General features: G+C 39.3%; 1 protein-coding gene across 4 annotated transcripts in view; it reads left to right on the top strand.

Moving 5' to 3' along the window:
• The window catches only part of LOC149170728 (Metallopeptidase M24 family protein), a 446,763-nt gene that overhangs the window by 296,350 nt on the left and 125,189 nt on the right, over positions 1 to 25,224 (top strand). For all 4 annotated transcript variants that reach the window (XR_016259003.1, XM_089424001.1, XM_089424000.1 and 1 more), the window contains 2 exons: positions 18,017 to 18,083; positions 18,199 to 18,306. Coding sequence is in view for 3 of the 4 variants with exons in the window: in XM_089424001.1 (XP_089280127.1) it covers positions 18,017 to 18,083; positions 18,199 to 18,306 (175 nt within the window). In the remaining variant the exon portion in view is untranslated. The remainder of the gene's footprint in view (positions 1 to 18,016; positions 18,084 to 18,198; positions 18,307 to 25,224) is intronic.

Raw genomic sequence — 25,224 nt, 5'->3', positions numbered from 1 at the left:
CCTTTAGGAACATACCTTTTCATTAATTGCTAACTAATTAGTCATTTAATCTTATTTGTTGTTTTTACATTATTTTTATTTTTATATAAATTTAGTTTGTTACATATGCCTCAAACTTCCTAATGTTGCATCGCCTTGTTGAGGTTAAGCTACCATTAGTTTCTATGGTGGTGAGTCAATTCTGGGCTGAGTGGACACACACAGATTCGAAGCGGGGATATATGGTGCATAGATTGTGCCTTTATGAGGAGTGGTGGAGCAAGATTGATTTCTTGCTAAAGTTCACAACGCCTGCATTTGAGCTTCTTCGGAACGCTAACACGAACCAACCTTTCTTAGGAGAGGTAAATGATAGCATGGATACCATGGTTGATAAAACTATGGAAATAATTTCACAGGAGTCTCCACAACTTTTATTTGTTGATGATCATTTTGCTAAGTTAATCAAGAAAATCATTGTTAATAGGTGGAACAATTGCAACACTCCATTGCACACTTTAGCACATGCCTTGAAACCCAAATTTTATGATATGGAGCTTATTGCTCAAAGCAATGGGAAGAGTAAGGCACACCATAAGGATAGAGAGGTGGCTAATGGGGTGAAAAAAGCCCTTATGAGAATGTTTTCAGGTCATCTACACAGGTAGGTGAAAGAAGAATTTGCTAGTTTTGCTACAGGATTAGATGATTATTCAGATATATCAGCTTTGGAGGAGAGACGCACCATGAATCCAGTTAGGTGGTGGATATGTCATGGAGCAAATGGTGTACATTTTCAAAACCTTGCCATTCGTGTTCTTTCACAAGTGGCAAGCTCTTATCAACAAAAAGGAATTGGAGAACCTATGGTTGTATTCATTCTGTGTAGCACAATAGGTTGGGTTCACAGAAGGCAGAGGATCTTGTTTATGTGCACTCCAACCTTCGCCTTGCATCTCGTAGGGGTCTAGAATATAGCATTGGTCCTTCTAAAGAATGGGATGTCGATCCAGAAAGTCCTGATTTGGAGCTCTCTCTTGCTTCCCTAAATATTGAGTACCGAGAGCCTAGAAGCGGAATTGGTCAATCATCTTCTTTAGCTCTACCATCCATTGTTGAACATTCTTTTGCTTCTATTTTTGATGAGGACTATGATGATGAGGATGAAGATTGAAGACTATTAGTCTTTAGTCTTTACAGTACTTGCAACCTCATAGTCTTTATTGTACTTGCAACCTCATGTATATAATAAAGGTTGATTTTGAAATTTAGATATATAGTAAAGGCTGATTTTGGATATTGCTATTTTCATTATGTGATTATTCATGAGTAAATGTGATGTAAATTTAGAGACTTATAGTTTATGCTTTGACATTAGACAATTTAATCACAATGTAATAAAATATAATGTATCATGTACGCTTTATGATTGCACATAACATTTCTGAAATGGACATATATATATATATATATATATATATATATATATATATATATATATATATATATATATATCACATTTCCCCGTTTCCAAAATTTGGGGGGTCAAGTTTTGTACCTGTACTCATTTCGGAAACTCGTAGCCATTTCCCCGTATCATGCAACTTAGTCATCTGTTACTTTGGAATATTAATCTTTATTGTGCAAGTAATTAATTTAAAAGCACTAGTCTCTCACTTATATCTTATGGAATCTAATCTTATTGTGCTTAATAATCATACTTGCCATTCAATTTTGAATCAAGTTGCTCTTCCATTTAGTTGTGTTTCCTACACTTGTTGGTTCCCAACAAGTTTTCATCTTCTCATCCGTAGGGACTATCTCCCTTAGCCTGCATTTAGGAGATAGCTTAAACGGAGAAAGAAGGGATTAGAGTGAGAACCCCTTCCCTGAGCGTTGTCGCAATTCTGTGTACAATTTGAGCGACAACATCGCCCAAGGTCAACCTTGTGCGTCAGGGCCTTACAAAAAAGCTGGAAATTCATACTGGGAAACAATGAAGACAATGGAAGAACAATAATAAATTTCTTAGTAAAAGAGGAGATGCAAGTACCCAGAGATCTATTGCTTAGGTATGATCTTGAGCATTAGCTGACCTTTTGGGTTTTCATTAGCCATGACACTTCACATTCTAACCTATGCTATTAGATTGTAACATTTATTTATTATTTGCGATGTGACCGTTATGTCACTACCTATTATCTAATCTCTAATAACCCCAATAATAGCGACATTGAGTGATGAATCATCCCAGATCTTGGTCTTTATATGAGGATTGTCTAAAGGTTGGTTTGCTCATATGGTTTTTGAAGAACTAGGAGTTTCTTTCCACCTGTGGGGTACTTATAAGCTTCCTGACTAGCTTGATTATTTGAAGGAGCGCTTCTGCTTTGGCCTTGATTTTGGACTTGGTGGCTATGTAGCCAGTATCACCATGGGCATTTTTCGCTTGTCATTTCTTATCATTGCCTCATATCTGGTTGGGCTTGGATTTTCACTAGAGATTCCATCAAAGTTAAGCTTGAAGCAGTTTGGTATTTCCTCTCATCTAGCAAGCTTGTTATATTGTAGTTGATGTTATTGCCTTGTGATTAGCGGGAACCATCAAACATACCTGGCTATTTTCTTTTTCATTATTTGTAGTGCCTAAATGTTAAAATTGGCAACTAGGGCCAAACTCCATGTGGGTCATATTATTAATGGCAGCTGATATTTTTATTGGATCCCTCTCGTCGGGAGGTGTAGGATTAATCTAAAGATCATCCGATTTCGATAAGTATTTATGGAGATATGAATTTATTTTGATTATGGAATTATTATCAAGCCGACCTACATCTTATGTAGGCTCTAGAAGCCCAAACGTCATGTCTATTCAACCTCTTCGTTTTTAGTATAAATAGAAGAGGACTTGAAGACATTTGGAGACACATCTCTTGTGATCTCTCTCCACGTGTTTGGGTTTTGTGGACAGAGAGATCTAGAGGAGAATACGTTGTTCTAGAGGCTGATCTAGCCTTACCCTAGCTGCAGTCAAAGTAAGGGCATTTCCAGTGAAGGAAGAAGGGACGTTTAGGTCACTCTTATGACTGTTTTGGAGTGAAAATTAACCAGCAGAAAGGTCACAATAAAGGAGACAAATTCTGGGCTGTTTTGAATATTATGTGTGGGCTGGAAACTTTGTTTCAGCAGGCCGTGGGTACAGGAAGCCACTTGTGGTAGGCTGCAGGCCCTAACCCCATAGAAAAGGCATTGCGTGGAACTGTTTTGGGGCTAGATTGAGCCCTAATCAACAGCGTGGAGGCAGAGGACTTATACAAGGGTAGGCCGCAGTTTTTGAACGCTGTTTGGTGACTTGGTTAAGGGCTGTTGTAGCATATGGATGCCCTAACCAGTCACAGTAGCGAAAACAGATTGGAACAACAATTTGTGCCTTGTGTTAGGTCAAGGAAGTTGACCAATTTTGGATCAGATTGTTGGGCAGCCTGTGGGAGCAAATTTGGAGGCTTGATTGGGTGATCGTAAGCCTTCATCAATGAAGATCTTACAGTGTAGTATTGGGTACCATTGACATGATGTAAGGGCAGCATGATGTATGAGATCATGGGCAGCATGATGAATAGGCAACATGATAGATGAGATCATGGGCAGCATGATGAATGGGCAGCATGATAGATGAGATCATGGGCAACATGATAGATGAGATCATGGGCAACATGATGCAAGGGCAACATGATGTATGAGATCATGGGCAACATGATGCAAGGGCAGCATGATGTATGAGATCATGGGCAGCATGTGCATGGGCAGTGTGATGTATGAGATCATGAGCAACATGATGGTGCTACACAGTGAGGTGCAGCAAATGGACAAGATGCAGAACGATGATAGGTGAAGGAGTCACCTTGGAGAATTAGTTGAAGCAGAATGTCTTCAACTGATCTCATTGTTATACGAAATGATCTATGCTAGATCTATATAAGTCAAAGTGTTGACTTATGTTGTAAATGTACTATCTCTCTCTCTCTTTCTCTGCTGAACTTTGAAGAACATAAAAGAAGAATTGATCAAGGGTTTCCCCACACATTGTGGGGTTTGTCCCTGGCTTGCGCCACATCTTGTGTCCTCTTGTCTTGGCTTGTCTTTTGTGATTTATATTTATGTTCTATCTGTAGTTTACTTTATGCTGATGTGATTGCTAATATGGAAAAGAAATTAAATAAATTGCTCTAGCATAGAACATACCTAAACTTAACATGGTATTAGAGCTAAGGCGAAGACAATGCCCAAGCAAGAGTGAAAGAGCCATCACCAAAGACAGTTGGGACAAGCCAGAAGGATCAATGGGTTCCTCATAATTCACAAAGGGTGAAATCAAAGCAGAGCATAAGTTCAGCTCTTATGCAAAGGAGTGTCCGAATGGTAGAGATGCAGGTCATTAAGGACACGGTTGACTCTTCAAGGAAGCAAGGAACCCCAAGAATGGAAGTCGAAGATTTTAAGGTGGCATTCGTCGATAGAAAGGTACGTGTTTGAAAATAGAATTTTCAAAGATGCTTTTGAGTTCAGGGTTGTATTAAGTTACAGGAAGTCCACTGGGGACCATGTCCATTGACACATAACATCGGAGGTTTGTGAGTCAGATGGTGACGGGGAAGGCTGAATTCAAAAGGAGCATGAAAGTACATGTCTGAGACGTACTGAAGAAAAATATTACAAGGGGACCATTCCCCTCATGTAGCAGGTCCACAGGCATGGAACAACCCGAGGAGTTTAAGATTGATAATCGGGAATCTCACATATGCAGGTGGAAGAAAGCCCTCTATGGCTTGAAGCTAAACACCCCGGGCATAGTATGAGAGGATCAATAGCTGTCTGATAAAGTTGAGATTCACTAGGAATGAAACGAATCCAAACCATCCAAAGGCTGTGGATGATAGACCTCTCATACCAACACCTTACAGACTCTCTCACTTGCAGAAGTAAGAGGGAGTTGGATTCTGGACATATGTTTGCAGTTAGCATGGTGAGCTCATATTTGGTTGAGCCTCAATGGATTGGTGCCAAGAATCCTTTGAGATGTCTTCAGGGCACAATCTCTCATGGATTGAAATACACTGCTAGAAATATGAAACTGCATGATTATTCGAACGCTGATTGGGTAGGCAGTGTGGAGGATCATGGGAGCACTTCTTAGTGCTATTCCTCTTTGGATTCTGCTTCGATATCATGGATGAGCAGGAAGCAGAAGTCGGTTGTTATAAGCACCGCCGAGACCAAATACATATCTATGAGTGTGATATCGTATGAAGCTGCTTGGTTGGGGAAGCTCCTCAGTGAGCTGTTTGTACACATGATGAATACCACTGTGATTATCCGTAACAACCAGAGGTAGGATTTGATTATTGAGGAAACCCGTATTCGACGATTGCTCTAGCAGATAGACATTGGATACTACCTTACCCAGGATATGGTAAGTCGATGAGCAAGGAGGCTCCATCGCACTGAGATGACGTACAGGTCGCTAAAGCCCCCGTGGAAAGATCAGAACTGTGATTTTCCAAAACGACTTGGAGTCGTCAAGAGACCCTTGTACAAGGGTCCTGTGTGCTGCACATATTGATCTCTGGGAGCTTTGGGGGCTTGCGGTTCTTACTGGAGCAACATACGACCACAGGGTGACTCACCGTCCCCTGGTGGTGCGCACTGAGACAAGATGATTCGCTCTCTTGTGGGACAGGATGATTCGCTCTCCTGTGGACAAGATGATTCGCTCTCTTGTGGGACAAGATGATTTGCTCTCTTGTGGAACAGGATGATTCACTCTCCTGTGTAGCAGGATGATTAGTTCTCCTGTGAGGTCTGGATGATGTGTTCTCCATGAAAAATGTAGCAGGATGATTAGTTCTCCTGTGAGGACGGGATTGATTAAGTTCTCTTGTCGAGGCATCCTACCCATGCAGTCTAGGACTCATGGGAAGTACCTTTCATCTGATCAATGAGCAGGGAAATGAAGATAGGGACCATAGTAGTACCGATGGACGCATTGTTGTATCTACCGTACTTCCTACGCTAGGATGACCTTAATTGATCTGGGATCAATGATACTGGTCTGGGACCAATGGTAGGAGTTGTACCTACTATGACGCTGACTTCGGGTCGGTTGAGATTGGTCTGGGACCAGTGGTACATACTCTGAGACTGACTTTGTGTCAATGCAGCACTGGTCTGGGACTAGTGAGAGTGGTACATACTATGACGCTAACTTCGGGTCGGTTGAGACTGGTTTGGGACCAGTGGTATACACTCTAAGACTGATGATACTGGTCTAGGACTAGTGGTAGGAGTGGTACCCACTATGACGCTGACTTTGGGTCGGTTGAGACTGGTCTAGGACCAGTGGTACGCACTTTGAGACTGACTTCGGGTCAGTGGAGAATGGTATGACTCATTCTCGATCAATTCTTCTTCTTCATGGTTTAGCAGAGCCAGCAGAGCTGAGCAGAGCAGAGCCAGCAGAGTTGAGCAGAGCAGTGTAGAGCCAGCAGAGCTGAGCAGAGTAGTGCAGGGCACTAATGGCAGAGATAGTACAGCGGGGCATATGGATCAGCGGATGGAGTTCTCCCTAGTTGAGAGGGAGTGTTAAAAATGGAAACTAGGGCCAAACTCCATGTGGGTCATCTTATTTATGGAAGCTAATATTTTTATTGGATCCCTCTCGTCGAGAGGTGTAGGATTGATCTAAAGATCATCCGATTTCGATAAGTATTTATGGAGATATGAATTTATTTTGATTATGGAATTATTATCAAGCTGACCTGCATCTTATGTAGGCTTTAGAAGCCCAAACGTCATGTCTATTCAACCTCTTTGTTTTTAGTATAAATGGAAGAGGACTTGAAGACATTTGGAGACACATCTCTTGTGATCTCTCTCCATGTGTTTGGGTTTTGTGGACAGAGAGATCTAGAGGAGAATATGTTGTTCTAGAGGCTGATCTAGCCTTACCCTAGCTGCAGTCAAAGTAAGGGCATTTCCAGTGAAGGAAGAAGGGACGTTTAGGTCACTCCTATGACTTTTTTGGAGTGAAAATTAACCAGCTGAAAGGTCACAATAAAGGAGACAAATTCTGGGCTGTTTTAAATATTATGTGTGGGCTGTTGTTTCAGCAGTCCGTGGGTACAGGAAGGCACCTGTGGTAGGCCGCAGGCCCTAACCCCACAGAAAAGGCATTGCGTGGAACTGTTTTGGGGCTAGATTGAGCCCTAATCAACAGCGTGGAGGCAAAGGACTTATACAAGGGTAGGCTGTAGTTTTTGAAGGCTGTTTGGTGACTTGGTTAAGGGCTGTTGCAGCATATGGATGCCCTAACCAGTCACAGTGAGGAACAACGACGAAAACAGATTGGAACAACAATTTGTGCCTTGTGTTGGGTCAAGGAAGTTGACCAGTTTTGGATCATATTGTTGGGCAGCCCGTGGGAGCAAATTTGGAGGTTTGATTGGGTGATTGTAAACCTTCATCAGTTCAGATCTTACAGTGTAGTATTGGGTACCATTGACATGATGTAAGGGCAGTATGATTTATGAGATCATGGGTAGCATGATAAATGGGCAGCATGATAGATGAGATCATGGGCAGCATGATGAATGGGCAACATGATGAATGGGCAGCATGATGCAAGGGCAACATGATGTGTGAGATCATGGGCAACATGATGCAAGGGCAGCATGATGTATGAGATCATGGGCAGCATGTGCACGGGCAGTGTGATGTATGAGATCATGAGCAACATGATGATGCATGATGCAACATGATGTTGCTACACAGTAAGGTGCAGCAAATGGACGAGATGCAGAACGATGATAGGTGAAAGAGTCACCTTGGAGAATCAGTTGAAGCAGAATGTCTTCAACTGATCTCATTGTTATATGAAATGATCTATGCTAGATCTAGATAAGTCAAAGTGTTGACTTCTGTTGTAAATGTACTATCTCTCTCTCTTTCTCTGTTGAACTTTGAAGAACATAAAAGAAGAATTGATCAAGGGTTTTGAAGCGGAAAAACTTATGATACGCAGAATATATATGAATAAATACTTTATTAAAATGATGAAATACTGATGATGAATGTTTACAATGGGTTGCCTGGCTTATATACCGCCATGGGCACCCTTTGGGAAAGGGCATGATCTTATGATCGTGCCCTTTCGTCTAACTAAACCTAAATTAAACAATAAACCTAAAATTAACTAATTTTTTACATAACATTGCCTTCCTCTCGAAAGAATGCTTTGTCCTCAAAGCATGCGCAACGACGGATGTTGTTGACAAAATGCTTCATTCTCCCAAGAAGCGTCTTCTTCGGTAAGTCCTTCCACTTGATTATATATTCCAAGATGATCAAGGTCCCACACTTTAAAAGGTCTTGGATTAATCTCTCAATTTCCGTTTTTGGTGATGTGAATATCGGTATGGCTTGATGTTGACGGGGTATGATCTTGCCTTGACTTCTATTGTATGCTCAATTTCCCTATTAGGCGGCATCTTCATAGGTAGGTCTTGAAATACTTTTTCATGCTTCCGAATCAGATCTTGTATCTTTGGTGACTCTTCTCTGGTCATATTTGCAGATAACATTTCTAATTGGTGACATTGTATTGCATAAGCAGGTGCTCTTCTTCGACTCAGCTTCATCATCTGAGATGATGATACAACTTGATTTTCTGGTGCTTGGAATCCGTGTAGCTTGTACTTTTGACCTCCCCATTTGAATTTTACAAATTGTACTTGATGGTTGGCGGCATAAGTACCTAAAGTTCGTAACCATTGGATACCTAAGACTACATCTACTCCTCCTAACGGTACTGTGAAGAATGGAGACTCTAGATTAAAGTCTTGAATCTGCAAATTGACCTTATGGCATTTCCCTACCTTTTCAATCTTCTTACCATTAGCAGCCATCACTTTCATGTTTGGTAAGGGAAATGAAAAGATATTGAGTCTCTTTGCCACGGTTGCATCTAAAAAGTTGTGTGTGCTTCCAGAGTCGACGAGAACCACTACGTTGTTCTTCTTTATGTGTCCTTTTAACTTTAAAGTCTGAGGTTGTGATATACCTGTCATAGTTGATAATGACACTTGTGGAATACTTCCATCATCTAGTTCTGGTGAGAATTCTGGGGCGTCTTCTATGTCTTCTAAGTCATAATCTTCACTGTTTGAATCATTGGTTGCTTCACAATTATATAGGTTCTTTGGTTCTTTTCCTTTAGCACATCTATGTTTGGGGTCCCACTTCTCACCACAGCGTTTACATTTTCCCTCTTTTATCCTTTGTATTTCCACATTAGACTTTTCATCTTCACGACGATGTGGTGGAACATATCTTGTATTATTTGAGTCCACATACTGGGGTATCCTTCGTCTTGCATAAGCGTTTTCCGCTTTTGACCAAAATATTGGTTCGGATTTCTTTTCAGCTGTTTTTGCTTTTCGTCTTGCTACTTCTATAGATGTAATGTCATGCATCTCAAGTTCTGCTTGTAAATGGGTTTTGAGTCCCGAGATGTATGACTGAATTAGACGAGATTCTGATAACCCAGGTACTCGTGTTACTAAGGTCTCCCATTCTTGAGTGTATTCATCCACACTTCCTTTTTGTCGTAATTTGATGAGTTTTGAAAAGAATTATTCTTCCTTTACACCTTGGAATCTTTTGAAGAATGCATCTTTAAATTTTCTCAAGCTAATGACGTGTGTTGTCTTTTTCCACCACATATACCAGTTATATGCTTCTCCTTCCATTTTCATGGATGCATGCCTGAGCTTTTCGTCATCGTCATTGATGTCATATATCTCAAAGTATTCTTTTGCTTTATTTATCCATGCAACATTGTTTTTTTCGTTTCCATCGAATTTAGGCATCTCGACTTTTGCCCTTCGCTGCTATGTTGCTACTGGTTGAGCGGAACAAGGGTGTTGATTGGTAAAGTTATCCCAGAGTTGCTTGTTTGTAAACGCTGTGTTACTCGCTTCTTGGTGGGGTGGCGCTGATTTTTTTGGGGATTCAACTTTGTCATGAGAGTCTGTGGACTTAGTTGAATCTGACGAGATGTGTTCTTGATTCTCTTCACCTTCTTTTAGTAGTTGTTCGGGTGTACAATTCGACCTTTTACACAGAATTTTCAGCATTGTTAAGACCTCTCTGATGCTTGCTTCTGTCTGAACATGGTAATTTTCCATCTTTATTTCTATTCGATTTGTCGTATCGTGAAGATTTTTTATTTCATCAGCTTGCTCCCCAAGCTTGATCTGGAATTCATTTAATTTTTTATTGACCTCGTCGTGGTTGCTATTTATCTTATGTTCTGCATCCAACATTTTTTTTTGGAAATCCGCCATTGTCATTGTCGACATTGAGCGGGTTTGCGGGGGCGTGTATTTATTTGCCAGCGAAAATATTTTTCCTCTTTTTTTTTATTAGCTAAAATAAATTTTATACATATAAATTTTAATTAATTAAAATAAATTTAATTAATTAAATTAACTTTTATATATATAACTTTTAATTAATTAAAATTAATTTGATTAATTAAATTAACTTTTTGTATGTATAAAACTTTTAATTAATTAAAATAAATTTAATTAATTAAATTATATATATTATATATAATATATAATATATAATATAATTATATATATTATATGTTGACACCTAATCCGAAACGGATGAGGTGAAGCTGGACAGTCATCTAGAAGATGAACTGATCCGTTTTGTGTATGTATAAATATAGTTGTCTAAAGAATAAAATTATCAGTTGTTTCTTGCGCTCATTAATTGCTGGAGTTACCCTGGCCTGACATGGTATCAGAGCACAGGTCCCAGAAATAACTCCTGCCTCTGCCAGGTTTCTGCTGCCTCATGAAACCTCTGTCCTGAGACTGCGCCCTTTGTCATGAGCGCCTCTGGACTGACATGGTGCGGTGAGCGTGGAATGCGCTGTTGAATGTCAGGCTCTGCGCCCTGAGCTTCAGTTTCCTTGCATGAGGACTCTGTATTGACGTTGGAGAATTTGCGTTGAGCGAGATTCAGATTGTGCGGAGGTCGACGAAGGCTGTGAGAGATAGAGCTCCATACGAATTTCTGAGATGAGGTAGGCGCTGCCTGTATCAGTCCACCCTCCGCTCCGCTGCCTGTATCAGTCCACCCTCGGCCCATACTCGCTATCCTGGTGGTGAGTAGTGGCGATAGCTTAAGCTACGTCCGGAGTTCGAATGGTCCGACCTGCCGGAAGCGGTGGGGTCTGGAGTGTTCCAGCTGTTGGTGCCTCCACGCAGGAACGAACTACGGCGGTAATATTTTACAACTTTATCAATGGGTTGCACCTGTATTTAATCTAACTGTTGATTGAGTTGATTTGCTGCATTGAGGATTTTTTGCTGCGTCGAATGGCGTGCTATGGATGGTGCATTAAAGCCGAAGGTGCTGGTGTGAAGTAGTGCGCAATGCTTAGTCCCACTGGAGTTCTTTTCTTATATTACGCTCCTCACTGCTCCGCTTATGGTATCCCCTACTCCCGGTCGACTCCAATATAGCTAAGCATTCTCCACCGCTTCACATCTCCCACTGCCTCCTCCCACTGCAGATAACTCTTTCCAAAGTGCCTTCATTCTCTTACGACCTTCCCATCACCATCGAAGTCCAGTATATGCAATCCGATAATTGTATGAGGCCCAAACCAGATGCTCCATAACCCGTCTCCATTGAAGATTATTCGAAGGCTTTAAAAGCCTCAAAGACCGTCAAAGGAATCTGCCGTCTGCCAAAGGGAAATTGTGTTGTGCGTTTTTTTGCTGCTTTGAGAAAAACTGCTACATGTGTTTGAACTACTGTGGTATTGCAAGACTGGTATTCGCTGCGTATTTTTTTGTAAAGACTGTGGTAAGAATTGTGTTGTGCGTCTTTTTAAACTGCTACATGTGTTTGAAATACTGTGGTAAGAACTGCTCCTATTGTTGCTGTGGTAACCGCTGCGCCTCTATCCGGTGCTGCTGTGGAGGAATGGTATCTGCACTGCACTTTATTTTGTTAGCTTTGTATGTGATGAATTGGATGGACGTTTTGCACGCATGCTGAATCAAGCATCTACTTTTGGAGCTGTACAATATTGTAGCAGAGATACCTTGAGCGCCCTCTTTTTTTTCTCAAAACATAATATTGTGGAAGTGATATAAAGAAATGTTGATGATATGCTGATGCAAATGTTAGAAGAAGAATAAAATGCATAAGGCTATGATATAAGGATTTTTTTTACAGAAGTTTTTGGCAGAGATATTTTTTTTTACAGAATGCATTCAATCATTTCTATGGTCGGAATAGTTCTCACTGGCAAGGAGAACTATTCTGAATGGTCCCGGATGGTAAAACACACCCTTATCTACAATGAGCTGTGGAAAGGAGTGTGTGTCGGAGAAGAAGACAAAGACCCTGTGCAGCCCACATCAGACAAAGAACTCGCCATTTGGGAAAACAAGAACAACAAAGCCTTTGCATTGATTGCAGCATCTGTAAATGAGGAAGTAAGTCGTCATATTTCATCCTATTCCACTGCCTTTGAAGCTTTACAAAAGCTGAAAGAACTCTATGATACACATTCTGCACTTGAAGTTGTTCAGCTCATGATTAAACTCTTCACTCTTGAACTGAAAAATAATGATCCTCTTACTCTTGCATCTGAAATAAAGTCTATAGTGCATGATATTAAATCCACTAAGGTTGAGCTGGATATCTCTCTTATTGCCTTTCTCAAAGCACTCTATCCTACCTACTCTAACTATCTTGAGTCTTTACAAGCAAATGGAAATCTTAAAGATATAGCCTTTGACACTCTTGTGAAAAAGTTTGCTGAAAGAGAGAAAGCCTTTGGAAAGAAAACAGTCCCTGAATCTTCTGAAGACACTGTTTGCCTTGCTCATAAAGAAAAGCATCCTGCTCAAGATTCTACAAGAGGAAGAGGTGGACGAAGAGGAAGAGGAAGATACTTCAGAGGCGGGGGGGCAGACATCTTCAAGCAGAAAAGGCAGATCTGCATTGCATTCGCTGCAAACGAAATGGATCACATGATGCTTCTACATGCAAGCTACCATGGGACAAAGTTGAGCAGAGAAGAAATCAGCAGAAAGGTAAAACTGATGACACAGACAAAGGTAAAGCACCTGAATCCGCTCACTATATTGAGGCACAATGTAACATTGGAGTAAATGAAGATTTGTTTAATGCTTCACTTGCTTCTTCGAAAAATGACTGGTTGCTTGATTCAGGAGCAACCTGTCATATGACTCATAGGAGAGATTTCTTTGAAGATTTCACTGACAATGTTGATGGAGCAGTATACTTTGCAGATCAGTCAAAAATCAAGCCATCAGGGCTTGGCACAATCAGGCTTAAACTGCCTGGTCTTCCAGACTTTCTTCTGGATCATGTTCTATATCTCCCACAGCTGAAGAGAAACTTGCTGTCCCTGGTCCACATCCGCCAGCAAGGTCACTCCATTCACATGTTTGATGGCAAGCTTGAGGTAAGAAAGGCATCTGACCACTCACTTGTCATGAGGGGTATAGAAAAAGAAAGACTCCTTAAACTGCAAGGAACCTCTGCTCATGCACAACATTTCTCATATATTTCTCATCATGAAGAAGGTGCACTTTCATCAAGTTTATTATGGCATGCTAGATTTGGACATTTAAACTATGATAGTCTCCGCTTGTTGAAGAAAAATGGTGTTGCTGGTTTGCCTACAATTCCTAGAAAACATAAACAATGTGATGCTTGCATTCTAGGAAAGCACAGCAAACAGTCTTTTCATGATTCACATTCAAGAGCACATAGGAAGCTTGAACTTATTCATTCAGATTTATGTGGTCCAATGCCTGTTTCTTCTGCAAATGGAAATAAATATATCATGACATTTATTGATGATTACAGCAGAATGTGTTGGGTTTACTTATTGAAGAACAAATCTGATGCTTTTCAAACATTCAAGAATTTTCATAAGTGGATTGAAAATGATGCACAATCTCATATTGGGTCTATTCGCACTGATAATGGAAAAGAATATACATCAAATGAATTTGAACACTATCTTCGCCAACATGGGATTAAACATCAAACAACTGTGCCTTATAATCCTCAACAGAATGGTGTAGCTGAAAGAATGAACAGAACAATTTTGAATATGGTACGATCCATGCTTTTCTTCAAAAATGTAAAGACAATGTTTTGGGCTGATGCTGTTCTATGTGCTGCATATATAAAGAATAGATGTCCATCTAGTGCTATAAGAAACAAGACTCCTTATGAATTGTGGTATGGACATGTTCCTTCGGTAAAACATCTCAGGATATTTGGTTCCACTTGTTATGTTTTAATACCAAAGGTACATAGAAACAAACTTGGTGCTAGAAGTTGTAAGTGTATCTTTCTGGGGTATTCAAACACATCTAAAGCATACCGCCTTTATGATGAAGTAAATAAAAAGTTTGTTTTATCTAGAGATGTCATTTTTCTTGAATCATCCAAATCTGACAGTGTTGTTGAGCGGCAACTTGATCGCTTGGATAGATTCACAAAACCGAAATCATTCCAAGAGTTTGATAATTAGATTCCACATCTTGAAGGGGGGATTCCTATACTAGATCAACATGTGGAATCTCCTTTTGAAGAACAATCTCCCCTGCATGACACTCCAACAACGGATGATGCTTTAAGTGATGTAATTGATAGAATTGGGAGACTCAATCTTGATTCAGACCCAACTCAATCAACAGAACAGCCTGGACCATCTCAGAAAGGTCCCCCAAAGTGGCTGACAAAGACACTTGAAAGTGTTCATCCTGATGAAATTGGAAAAACAGGAACCAGAAATTCAAACCGACAAGATGGAGGTGATGTAGATAACTCTAATTCACCTGTTGATATGGATGTTACTTATGATTGTGAATTGAACTTGTCTACAGATTTTGAACCAACTTCCTTCAAAGAAGCTGCTTCTCATGATGAATGGAAAGAAGCGATGCAGAAGGAGTATGATGCCCTCATAAAGAATGGCACTTGGAAGCTGGTTGATCCTCCATTTGGAACCAAACCAATTGGCTGCAAGTGGGTCTACAAGAACAAGTACAAAGCTGATGGCTCACTTGACAAGCACAAAGCTAGGCTTGTGGCAAAAGGTTTTGCACAGAAGGAAGGGGTCGATTATGAGGAAACTTTTGCTCCCACAGCAAAATGGGCCACCATCCGGACACTCTTTGCACTAGCTGCTCAAAACGGTTGGAAAGTCCATCAAATGGATGTAAAAACTGCATTCTTGAATGGAGATCTAAAAGAGAATGTTTTTATGTCCCAGCCTGAAGGATTTGCTGTGAAAGGACATGAACACAAAGTATGCAAACTTGTGAAGTCCTTGTATGGCGTCAAACAAGCACCACGAGCCTGGTATGAAAAACTAACTGAGCATCTTCTGAAACTCAACTTCAATCATTTTGATCTTGATGATGCAACTTTATTTGTCAAGAAAGTTGGCAAAACAGTTGTATATCTTGTGGTATATGTAGATGATCTTTTAATGACAGGGAACAATGAAAGCTATATTGCATCCATAAAGAAAGAATTAGGAAATTTTTTTGAAATGACTGATTTGGGCTATGTTTATTACTATCTTGGCATTGAAGTAACCCAACATCCAAAGTCCATATTTCTTTCTCAAAAGAAATACATTGGAGATTTGTTATACAGATTTGGCATGACAGAGTGCAATCCCCTTTCTACTCCAATGGAACAAAACTTGAAGCTCACATCTACTGAAGGAAAGGAATTTGAGGATGCAACAAAGTATAGACAGCTTGTAGGAAGTCTCATCTACCTCACTACTACCAGACCAGACATTTCATTTGCTGTTGGAATCCTCTCCAGGTTTATGCAAAAGCCTTGTGAGGGACATTGGTCTGCTGCAAAAAGAGTTCTAAGGTACTTGAAGGGAACTCAAGACCTTGGAATCAAGTATACACAGGTGGACGACTTCAACTTGATTGGATACTCTGATTCAGACTTCGATGGAGACAAGGAAACTGGGGTATCTACTTCAGGATATGCTATGAGTCTTGGATCGGGAGCTGTCTCCTGGAGATCACGCAAACAATCAGTACCAGCAGATTCCACAACAGAAGCAGAATATGTGGCAGCAGCTGAAGCAACGAAAGGAATTGTGTGGCTCAGGAAAATTCTTGAAGATTTGTAGGTAAAACAAATACAATCAAGTCCACTCATGATTGATAACACCTCTGCAATAAAGTTGGCCAAGAACCCAAAGTTCCATGATCGTACTAAGCACATCAATACTAAATATCATCTGATCCGACATCATGTTGAGGCCAAAACAATCCATCTCCGTCATTGTTCCACAAACGAGCAAATTGCAGACATCTTCACCAAAGCGCTTGGAAGAGAAAAGCTTGAAAGATTCAGAACGATGCTTGGACTCACCAACATCCCTTCAGATTAAGGGGGGGAATGTTGACACCTAATCCGAAACGGATGAGGTGAAGCTGGACAGTCATCTAGAAGATGAACTGATCCGTTTTGTGTATGTATAAATATAGTTGTCTAAAGAATAAAATTATCAGTTGTTTCTTGCGCTCATTAATTGCTGGAGTTACCCTGGCCTGACATTATATATAAATAAACGTTATATATATTTAACGTTATAATTATGTATAAAGCGGACAGTTACGTCCAACCGGAAATATCACCGTGACTATTCAAAAACCTTTTTCGAGCAGACAGATAGTAATCGCCAAAAATAACACCGGAAGAAAAACGAGAATTCAGCGTATCCCGCAGACGGCTTTCAGCGTTGTCACGACTCACCGCAGATATAAAAAACGCCGGAATTTCGTTGGTTCAGCCCAGACAAATGACGGGACTTTCTGAACCGTATCCCGCAGAGCCCACGCAGTCGGACAGGGATAATAATCGCAGATAATAAAAAAACGAAAATTTCAGCGTATGTCACCGCAGACAATTGACGAAACTTTCTGAACCGTATCCCGCAGAGCCCACGCACTTGCTGTTTTATGGAAGACCCGTGGGGGCCTGATGGCCGGAAAAATTTGTGGGTGACACCAGTCTAAAACTGGCTCTGATACCAATGGAACAAAAATCTTCTGTGCAGCGTCTTGCCAGAGAACCGAACAGGCTCTGATACCAGATGAAGCGGAAAAACTTATGATATGCAGAATATATATGAATAAATACTTTATTAAAATGATGAAATACCGATGATGAATGTTTACAATGGGTTGCTTGGCTTATATACCGCCATGGGCACCCTTTGGGAAAGGGCATGATCTTATGATCGTGCCCTTTCATCTAACTAAACCTAAATTAAACAATAAACCTAAAATTAACTAATTTTTTACATAACAGGTTTCCCCACACATTGTGGGGTTTGTCTCTGGCTTGCGCCACATTTTGTGTCCTCTTGTCTTGGCTTGTCTTCTACGATTTATATTTATGTTCTATCTGCAGTTTACTTTATGCTGATGTGATTGCTAATATGGAAAAGAAATTAAATAAATTGCTTTAGCATAGAACATACATAAACTTAATACTAAATTCTAATTTTCTTTCTGACTAATGTTTGGCAAGCAAATAAAATATCATGCACCATTGGCATTATGTTTTTAAAGTTTCCAATCCTTAGTTTCGTTGTGCCCAATGCTTTAGAAGGCTTGTCATGAATTTCAGCCTAATTAATTTTTCCTAGTATAGTAGTTTATCAATGCCTTTTTTTCAAACCTGTAGTTTAGAAGCTTTCTATTCTGAAGAAAAGTGAATTGATAGAAGCTATATTATTGATTTTGTTCACTCTTGCATATAATTATATAATAATAACAACCGAAGATTTTCATGATTGTATAAGTTTCAATGAACTTCCTCTCTAGTAGGTCTATTTATAAAATTGTGCTCTAATGGTCAACAGGTTTCCCCCTGTGGTTGGAGGTGGAGCTAATGGGAGTGTCATCCATTACAGTCGAAATGACCAACAGGTAATACAACTGATTGTTTAGACACTTGTTTATGTGTATGCATTTAGCTTCATGCCTGTAAGTTGTGTAAATAATTCCCTTCATAGCATGCCATTTTTTGGTTCAATTACCACAGATCAAAGATGGAGAGATGGTTTTGATGGATGTTGGATGTGAAGTCAACGGCTATGTCAGTGACCTGACTCGGACATGGCCTCCTTGTGGTAGCTATTCTCCTTGTCAAGTATTGTCTCTTTTCTCCTCCCTTTACTGTTAACTTACTGCTCTCTTGTCCTTGTTATTATAGGCAAACTAATACACTAGTGACTAAACTAATCGCATTCAAACAAAATGAGAATGCATGTGAACATTGCTACTTTAAATAAATGTAAGTCATCCGAGAACTGAAATAAGTAAATAATTGTCATTGTACATGCAGATTTTCAAACCTGCTTTATTCAATTTGATATACCTTGAAAAAATAACAGTCTAATTTCTTACTACAATGAAATATTCTCTTTTTTCATTCTAGCATTGGTTTCAAAAATTGACATTTTGTAATGGAGAATAGGTGACAGCAAGCACATAAGTTCAATGTCAAGTAACTGACGTCATTTCCAGGTCAAGCTTATGTTGAACTAGTACATTGGATGACCGCTTTTTGTTTGTTTCTAGTAGTTATACCCTAGAGGAAAACATTATAAGCATTTCATGATGAATTTTACGTATTTATATAAAACTATTTGATATTATTGCATATTTATAAATACAAAATGTGTAGGAATGATGGTAATCTTCCGATGTTATCATTTATGGCTAAGTGGCCACATTAATTGTATCACTACGTTATAGCTTAAGTGTTGACCTAGTAAACATTATTTTACATTACTTTAGGCGACTAAGGCTGGCCTAAGCATTTACGTGGGTCCATAACCTTCTCATGGAGGTAGATGTCCCACCTCATGAGTTGTGTATTTATACACAACTCATGGCTCATTTGTAACATGATATTGTATTGATCTTGTGTTCTATCCTTTAGCCTACAAGCACCAATGTCTTGTGTTCACTTTTTGTTGAAGTTTCTAAGTCTACTTAGTTAGAAACCCTCCATGCACTTTATCTTCCTACCTACTTGTTCCGTTACTTAACAAGTTATTTACAATGTAAATACTAAAAATAAACACTAGTGCATGCTCAACATATTACAGATCAACAATTGAAAGAAACAGAAACAAGCACACCATATGACACCATTATTTTTGGACCAATGTCTCCAGAAAAACCCAATATGGGAAAACCGGTGCAACTATCTGAGGGTTTTCTTATTAAGCAATATCAGAGTACAATCTAGGTGTCAAATCTGGCCTACCCAATAGAGAATTTCTTTGGCAGTAATACCTCTCAGTTTGAGACAAATCTCCTGGCTAAAACCCCGGATAATCCTTCCGGCAGCTCCTCAACACCGATCTACCCCAGAAACCCCAATGTCAGCCTTCTCTGGACTGGGTCATCCCCTCTCTAGTATCTACCCAGCGCTGGCATTGTGTCACCTCGGATGGGTCTGCATCAGCCTTAGAAGGCCTTGCGTCAGCAACGCTGGCCTCTCTGAGGCTCTGCGCAGCTCTCGGCTGCCTCTCGTGGCCCTGCGTGAACCCTGGCTGGCTCTGCGTCACTTTCCCCAGCTATTGTGCTGCTCTCCTAGCACTATCTCTGCCTCTCTGCCTCTCTGTACTCAATGCCCCTTAGCTGCAACTCCCAACCACTAATTCTATCTCTCTTAGCAAACCCCGTTGTAGAGAATAGAATGACTGATCACTCTGTTGTATTCTCCAAGTGACCCTCAGGCCTCCTCTTATACTTTTCCTGTTGACATATCAACAACCGAGATTAAGTCCCTAATCAACTGTTAAGATTAGATCTGGCTTGATCCATGTCTTTTGGACCATTCTAACACAGTTTCATATTAATACACATTAATATTTTATTTTCCCTAAGTTTAGACTTAGGGACTCCGTTAAAAATATTAATTATTTTAATATCTCCTGAACTGTTTAGAATATGCCCAAATCGTTTCTGGGTATTGGAGATCCCATGTGCCCCAACCTCTCCACAAATTTTCATGGCTAGAGCACATCCGATGCTACCCCAAATCAACACTTTTCATGATATGTTGTTCCTCTTGTGCTTGCTGTTTTGCTTATTTAGAGTTTGTAAGTTGGTTTGATTTGATTGTCACTTCTCTTTTGTGATCTCAACAACATGGATTTTGAAATTTCTTTTCAGTGTCTTGAAGGTATATTGCCTTTTGGTTGTTCACATACTAGAAGGAATAACATTCGAAAGGGTCTTTGTAGGATGGGTTTTAGGAATGGGGCAGCATTGAGAAAGTGTTCAGAGTGATTGGAAACTCCCCCAAAATTCCTACTATGTCTAAACAGACTTCTTAAAAGTTTATCTTGATTGATTCAGTACAGATAGTTCGGAAATACCTTAGCAATTAATTCTGTGTCGACTATGAGTTTGTCTGTTCTTCATCTACGGCTTGCATGTGCTTTAGCCAGATTCAATGCATGGTTGGTAATACCTCTTCTTCAATTTTAAGATTGAACAAGTTTCTTGTGTGAAATCTTTAGAGTAGTTTTCTTTAGGGATAAGTCCACACTCGTACAAGTGCATTATTTTTGTCCTTTTCTTGTTGCAATCCTTGGTGCATGCTTGAGAAAACACGGATTTGCTGGGATCAACAATGTTAAATGAGGTAATATCACTAGTCTTTCTTGCCAAGTGATTTTCTCTGTAACTGGATTGCAGGGAGGGCATCAGAGTTGTATTCATAATACTTCTGCATAATAATAAAAACCCTCAGATCTATTGCACCGGTTCTCCCACATTGGGTTTTTCCGGGGACATTTGTCCAAAAAATACTGTCACTTGTGTGTATCTTTCTGTTGTTCTGTTCTTGTTTTGGGCAAATTAATTAATTAAGTGAAGGCTGCAGTTGTATTAGCTTCGATATTTGTTGTAGGAAGCAGTAAATAATTTGTTTCAGTAATTAACAGATAAGAGAAGTTTAATCAATTGCTACAGTAGTAGATTCGGGTGGGATTCTCGAATTTTCACACTAAGATCTCACCAACGAGCCCCACCCTAGATTTGGGGTATATCTTGGAGAAAAACTATGCCAGTTATCTGTGTTTACAAACATAGATAATTTGGAGAGGTTAAAAAACTCCCTTGAGTGAAACCCTTTCAGAAGAATCATAGGCTTACCTAGGTGTTGTTACATGGCTTAATAGTCATACTAGAATCATTTTTACAATACAAAAGCATAATTTGGGATTACAATGATGATATTGACACACAAATTTTATTCCACTGCTTTATACTTTGCTTCTTGGATTGTTGACATGTACATGGTTATCAGGCCATAACAAACTTTAACAAAATTGTGAATATGCAATACAAGAGAGTTCGAGCTTATCCCCACTATAAATCTTAGTAATAAAATCTAAAAGTAAAAGAAAAGTTTTGAATCCATCTTCAAGCATCTATTTCTATTCCTTGGAAATCTATGTTTCAACTTTTGTTACAGATTGTTCAAACCTACCACCTTCATATTCCATTACGGTCCATTGTTTAAGGGCATTGCCTGAAACTTTTACTCCAGTCATTCATAAGTACGTACAAGAATATTCATGTTACATCTTTAAAGAACCTCCCACACAGTTAGGTGATAGTTAGTTATTAGATCTGACATATTGAAGACAAAATATAATCCCGAAAAGAGAATAACTTAAAGGGAAGTTCTCATAGAAGTGATATTTTGGGATTCATTAGTTTCCTCTAGCAATGAAGTCAAAACCTTACATTATTCTGGTGCTTAAACTTTTATAAAAGTGTGAGCAGATTATAGGAACTGCATATGCTAGTCTTTAGGTCTCGAGAATTCAGTATCTAATCTTTTTATAATCATGTGTTGTTGAATTTCCACGATCTTGGGATCTATGATAGAATTTTAAAATCTTTGACGCTATGAAACCAAGAATCTCAACAAAGCTACTTTGCACAATGGAATATAAATAGTAGTGAATCACACATGCACAAGTATAGACGACATTTTACAAATATTGTACTAATATGTACAACAACCCAATCTTCATTATATTAAACCAAATGAATAATACAACTGTCTAGGGCTCCCATACAAGGGATCATGGCCCTCAATTATCCACAAGTGGAAGAATACAAGATACAATGGCAAACATGCTGCTCTAGTGCACAATCATAGCCTCTATGTCCTACCTCCTATCGGTCCTTCGCTTTTGTACTGCTCTCTAGCTCCCCCTTAGTCCATCAAGAGAAAACATAGTCTCCAGGAGGGCTGCCACCTGTCATTGCCGCAAGTCGTTTTTGCTACAATGAACACAGGTTAATCTTGTAGGGACCAACCCTATGATATATATATATATATATATATATATATCCCTTAGTCCATCAAGAGAAAACATAGAGTCTCCAGGAGGGCTGCCACTTGTCATTGCCGCAAGTCGTTTCTGCTACAATGAACACAGGCTAATCTTGTAGGGACCAACCCTATGATATATATATATATATATATATATATATATATATATATATATATTTTAAGAGTAATACAGTAAACTAAGAATACAACCATAAAAAGATAGCATTGAGAACTCAAAAATATTAAGCACTTATATAAAACATCCATGAAATTCACTGCATTACACATATCATTTATTTTACATGCTATTAACTATAGTCACAATGAAGTTATATAAAAGAACATTATAATAACATAGGTACCGTTCACCAGGAGATGAGATTCAATCTTGACTTGCTGCTACTTTCACTCCCTTGTTGTCGTTCGCCTCCAAGTGTGAATTTTGACGTGCTTAATCCGAATGTATTGACCCACTGGTTGACCTCCCAGCCTACTCCTTGGGTACTCTCCTTCCTCACGGACCCCTGAGCTGCAATGGGGTTGTACAATGGAGGAAATTAGCTAGCTAGTAGAGGAGAGCACTCCTTGGCTCAAGAGTCCCCTCTTTAAAGTCCTCTACTGACCAAACTCAACTATAGCTCGTAGTCACTACTTTGACATAGTCTCATCCATCCAACAATAGGGTAAAAAAAGGTCCCTTCTCCCATGGCTTGCCCCTTCTTTTATAGGAGGCTTCATAGGTGACACTTGGCATTTCATGCATAATTAATTATTTTTATTAATCCAATAGTTTGATTATTCACCCACCCTTGTGTCAATCTCTCACCAAGGATCTCCAAGACTTCCTATTTCTTCTCCTAGTTGGCTCATGATCCATCTTTTCTACTCCTTCATTTGTGTTCATTACTAAAGTCAATTGATAAGTCTCAGATTTGGTCCCCTAACTACTTTCTGTGAAAATTCCTAAGATGGAATTCGTTTTGACTTGATCCATGGTTTTTTCTAGAAGTTTCACCCCTGATTAGATTAATACCCACTAATATTTTAATTTTCCTAAGTTTAGACTTATTAGGAACCCCATTAAAAATTATAATTATTTTAATAAAATCACTTCTGGGTGGAATTTCCCAAAATGCTTTCTGTGTTCTTTGGAATACCTATGCCCAAGCCTCCTTGCAAAATTTGAGGCATAGAGTACATCTGATGCTACCCCAAATCAACACTTCCTAATTTAACTCAATTTGCCTCGTAGATGGATATTCTTATGTTGGTTGTTGCCACATGGAGGTTCTCTAAATTCCTCTGAAATTTAATTTATTAATCTTATTTTAATTCATCATCCTCTTCTCTTAGTGAAGTTTAACTATTTTAGGATTAATCTTTATACTTACATCTATGTCCCTCTTTCCCCCTTTTACTTAATTAAGTTACTTATGTACATTATCTACCTAATATTTTCCAACATGGGAAGGGTAGAGTTCTCAAGGTAAAATATTTTATTTCTTCCTATTCTCCCCTTACCCCAAGTTTTATTCTTGATTTAATTACCTCGGTTCTAATGCCATTTACCACTTGATGTGAATTTATAGGGTTTTCATATCTTGATTATATTTATTAATTTCTTTTTTTAATGATTCGAAGGGTGCCAAGTTGATCATGCCCTTCAAGAACTTCCCTTGAAGTTCCAAGGGTGTCACGCTTAACGGTTTATTTGTGATGCCAAGGGTGCCAAGTTGGTCATGCCCTTCAAAAACTTCTCTTGAAGTTCCAAGGGTGCTACGCCACTTGTTCTTCAAGCATCCAGTGGCTACGAGGGGAAAGTATAGGTTCAACGACAAATACCACTATCATCTCTTATGTTGCCTGCTATAGTGAGATTAATGGTGCTAGGGATCAAGGAATTCGCCTTGATGCACGCCCCCTAGTAAAGTTCTCATGAGCGACCCAAATTTGGGACCTGCCTCCACGACATCATGATCTTCAAGGCGAAGGTGTTTCAACCTTTCCAGCCCAAGTCACGGCGGGAGTGCTAGCGGGTGAGATCAGGGACACTGTCCCACCACTCCCCTGCAGTTCCATTCAAGTGTACAACCCCATCACCCATATGTGAGTCATTTGACCAAGCAACCAATCTGTGCCTGCAACCACTAACATATCATTAGAATATATTAGTAGGTTTCAAAATTGACTTAGAATTTCAAAGACAAAATATTAATTTCCATCAAACCATGTGTTGTCGATTCATCATATGCGAGTACCTTTGGTGGTTTCCTATCATACTCAATAATCATCAGTAACAAAGTTTCTCAATGTTAGTCATTGTCATAATAGCATCATCAACATCACCTAGTCATTCGCATCATTGTTCATTGTGAACCAGAATTAATGTAAATAGCTAACATAGGGGACACATCCATCATGGCTATCATCACCATAACATCAATGGAAGCATACACATCCATCAAAGCTATCATCATTGAAACATCAATAGAAAACATACCTATCCATCAAAGTTATCATCATCATGATATCAATAGAGAGCATACATATCCTTTACTGCTATCATCATCATAATATCAATAGAGAACAAACATAACCATTAATGCTATAATCATCATAATATCAATAGAGAACATGGTTAACCATTAATGCTAAAATCGTCATAATACCAATAGAGAACATACATAACCATTAATT

Source organism: Pinus tabuliformis, chromosome 4_2, assembly GCF_031772625.1.
Source record: "Pinus tabuliformis cultivar Carrire ecotype Pingquan chromosome 4_2, CPIR1, whole genome shotgun sequence".
Classification (NCBI taxonomy): Eukaryota; Viridiplantae; Streptophyta; class Pinopsida; order Pinales; family Pinaceae; genus Pinus; species Pinus tabuliformis.
This window is presented reverse-complemented; position numbering and strand designations above follow the sequence as displayed.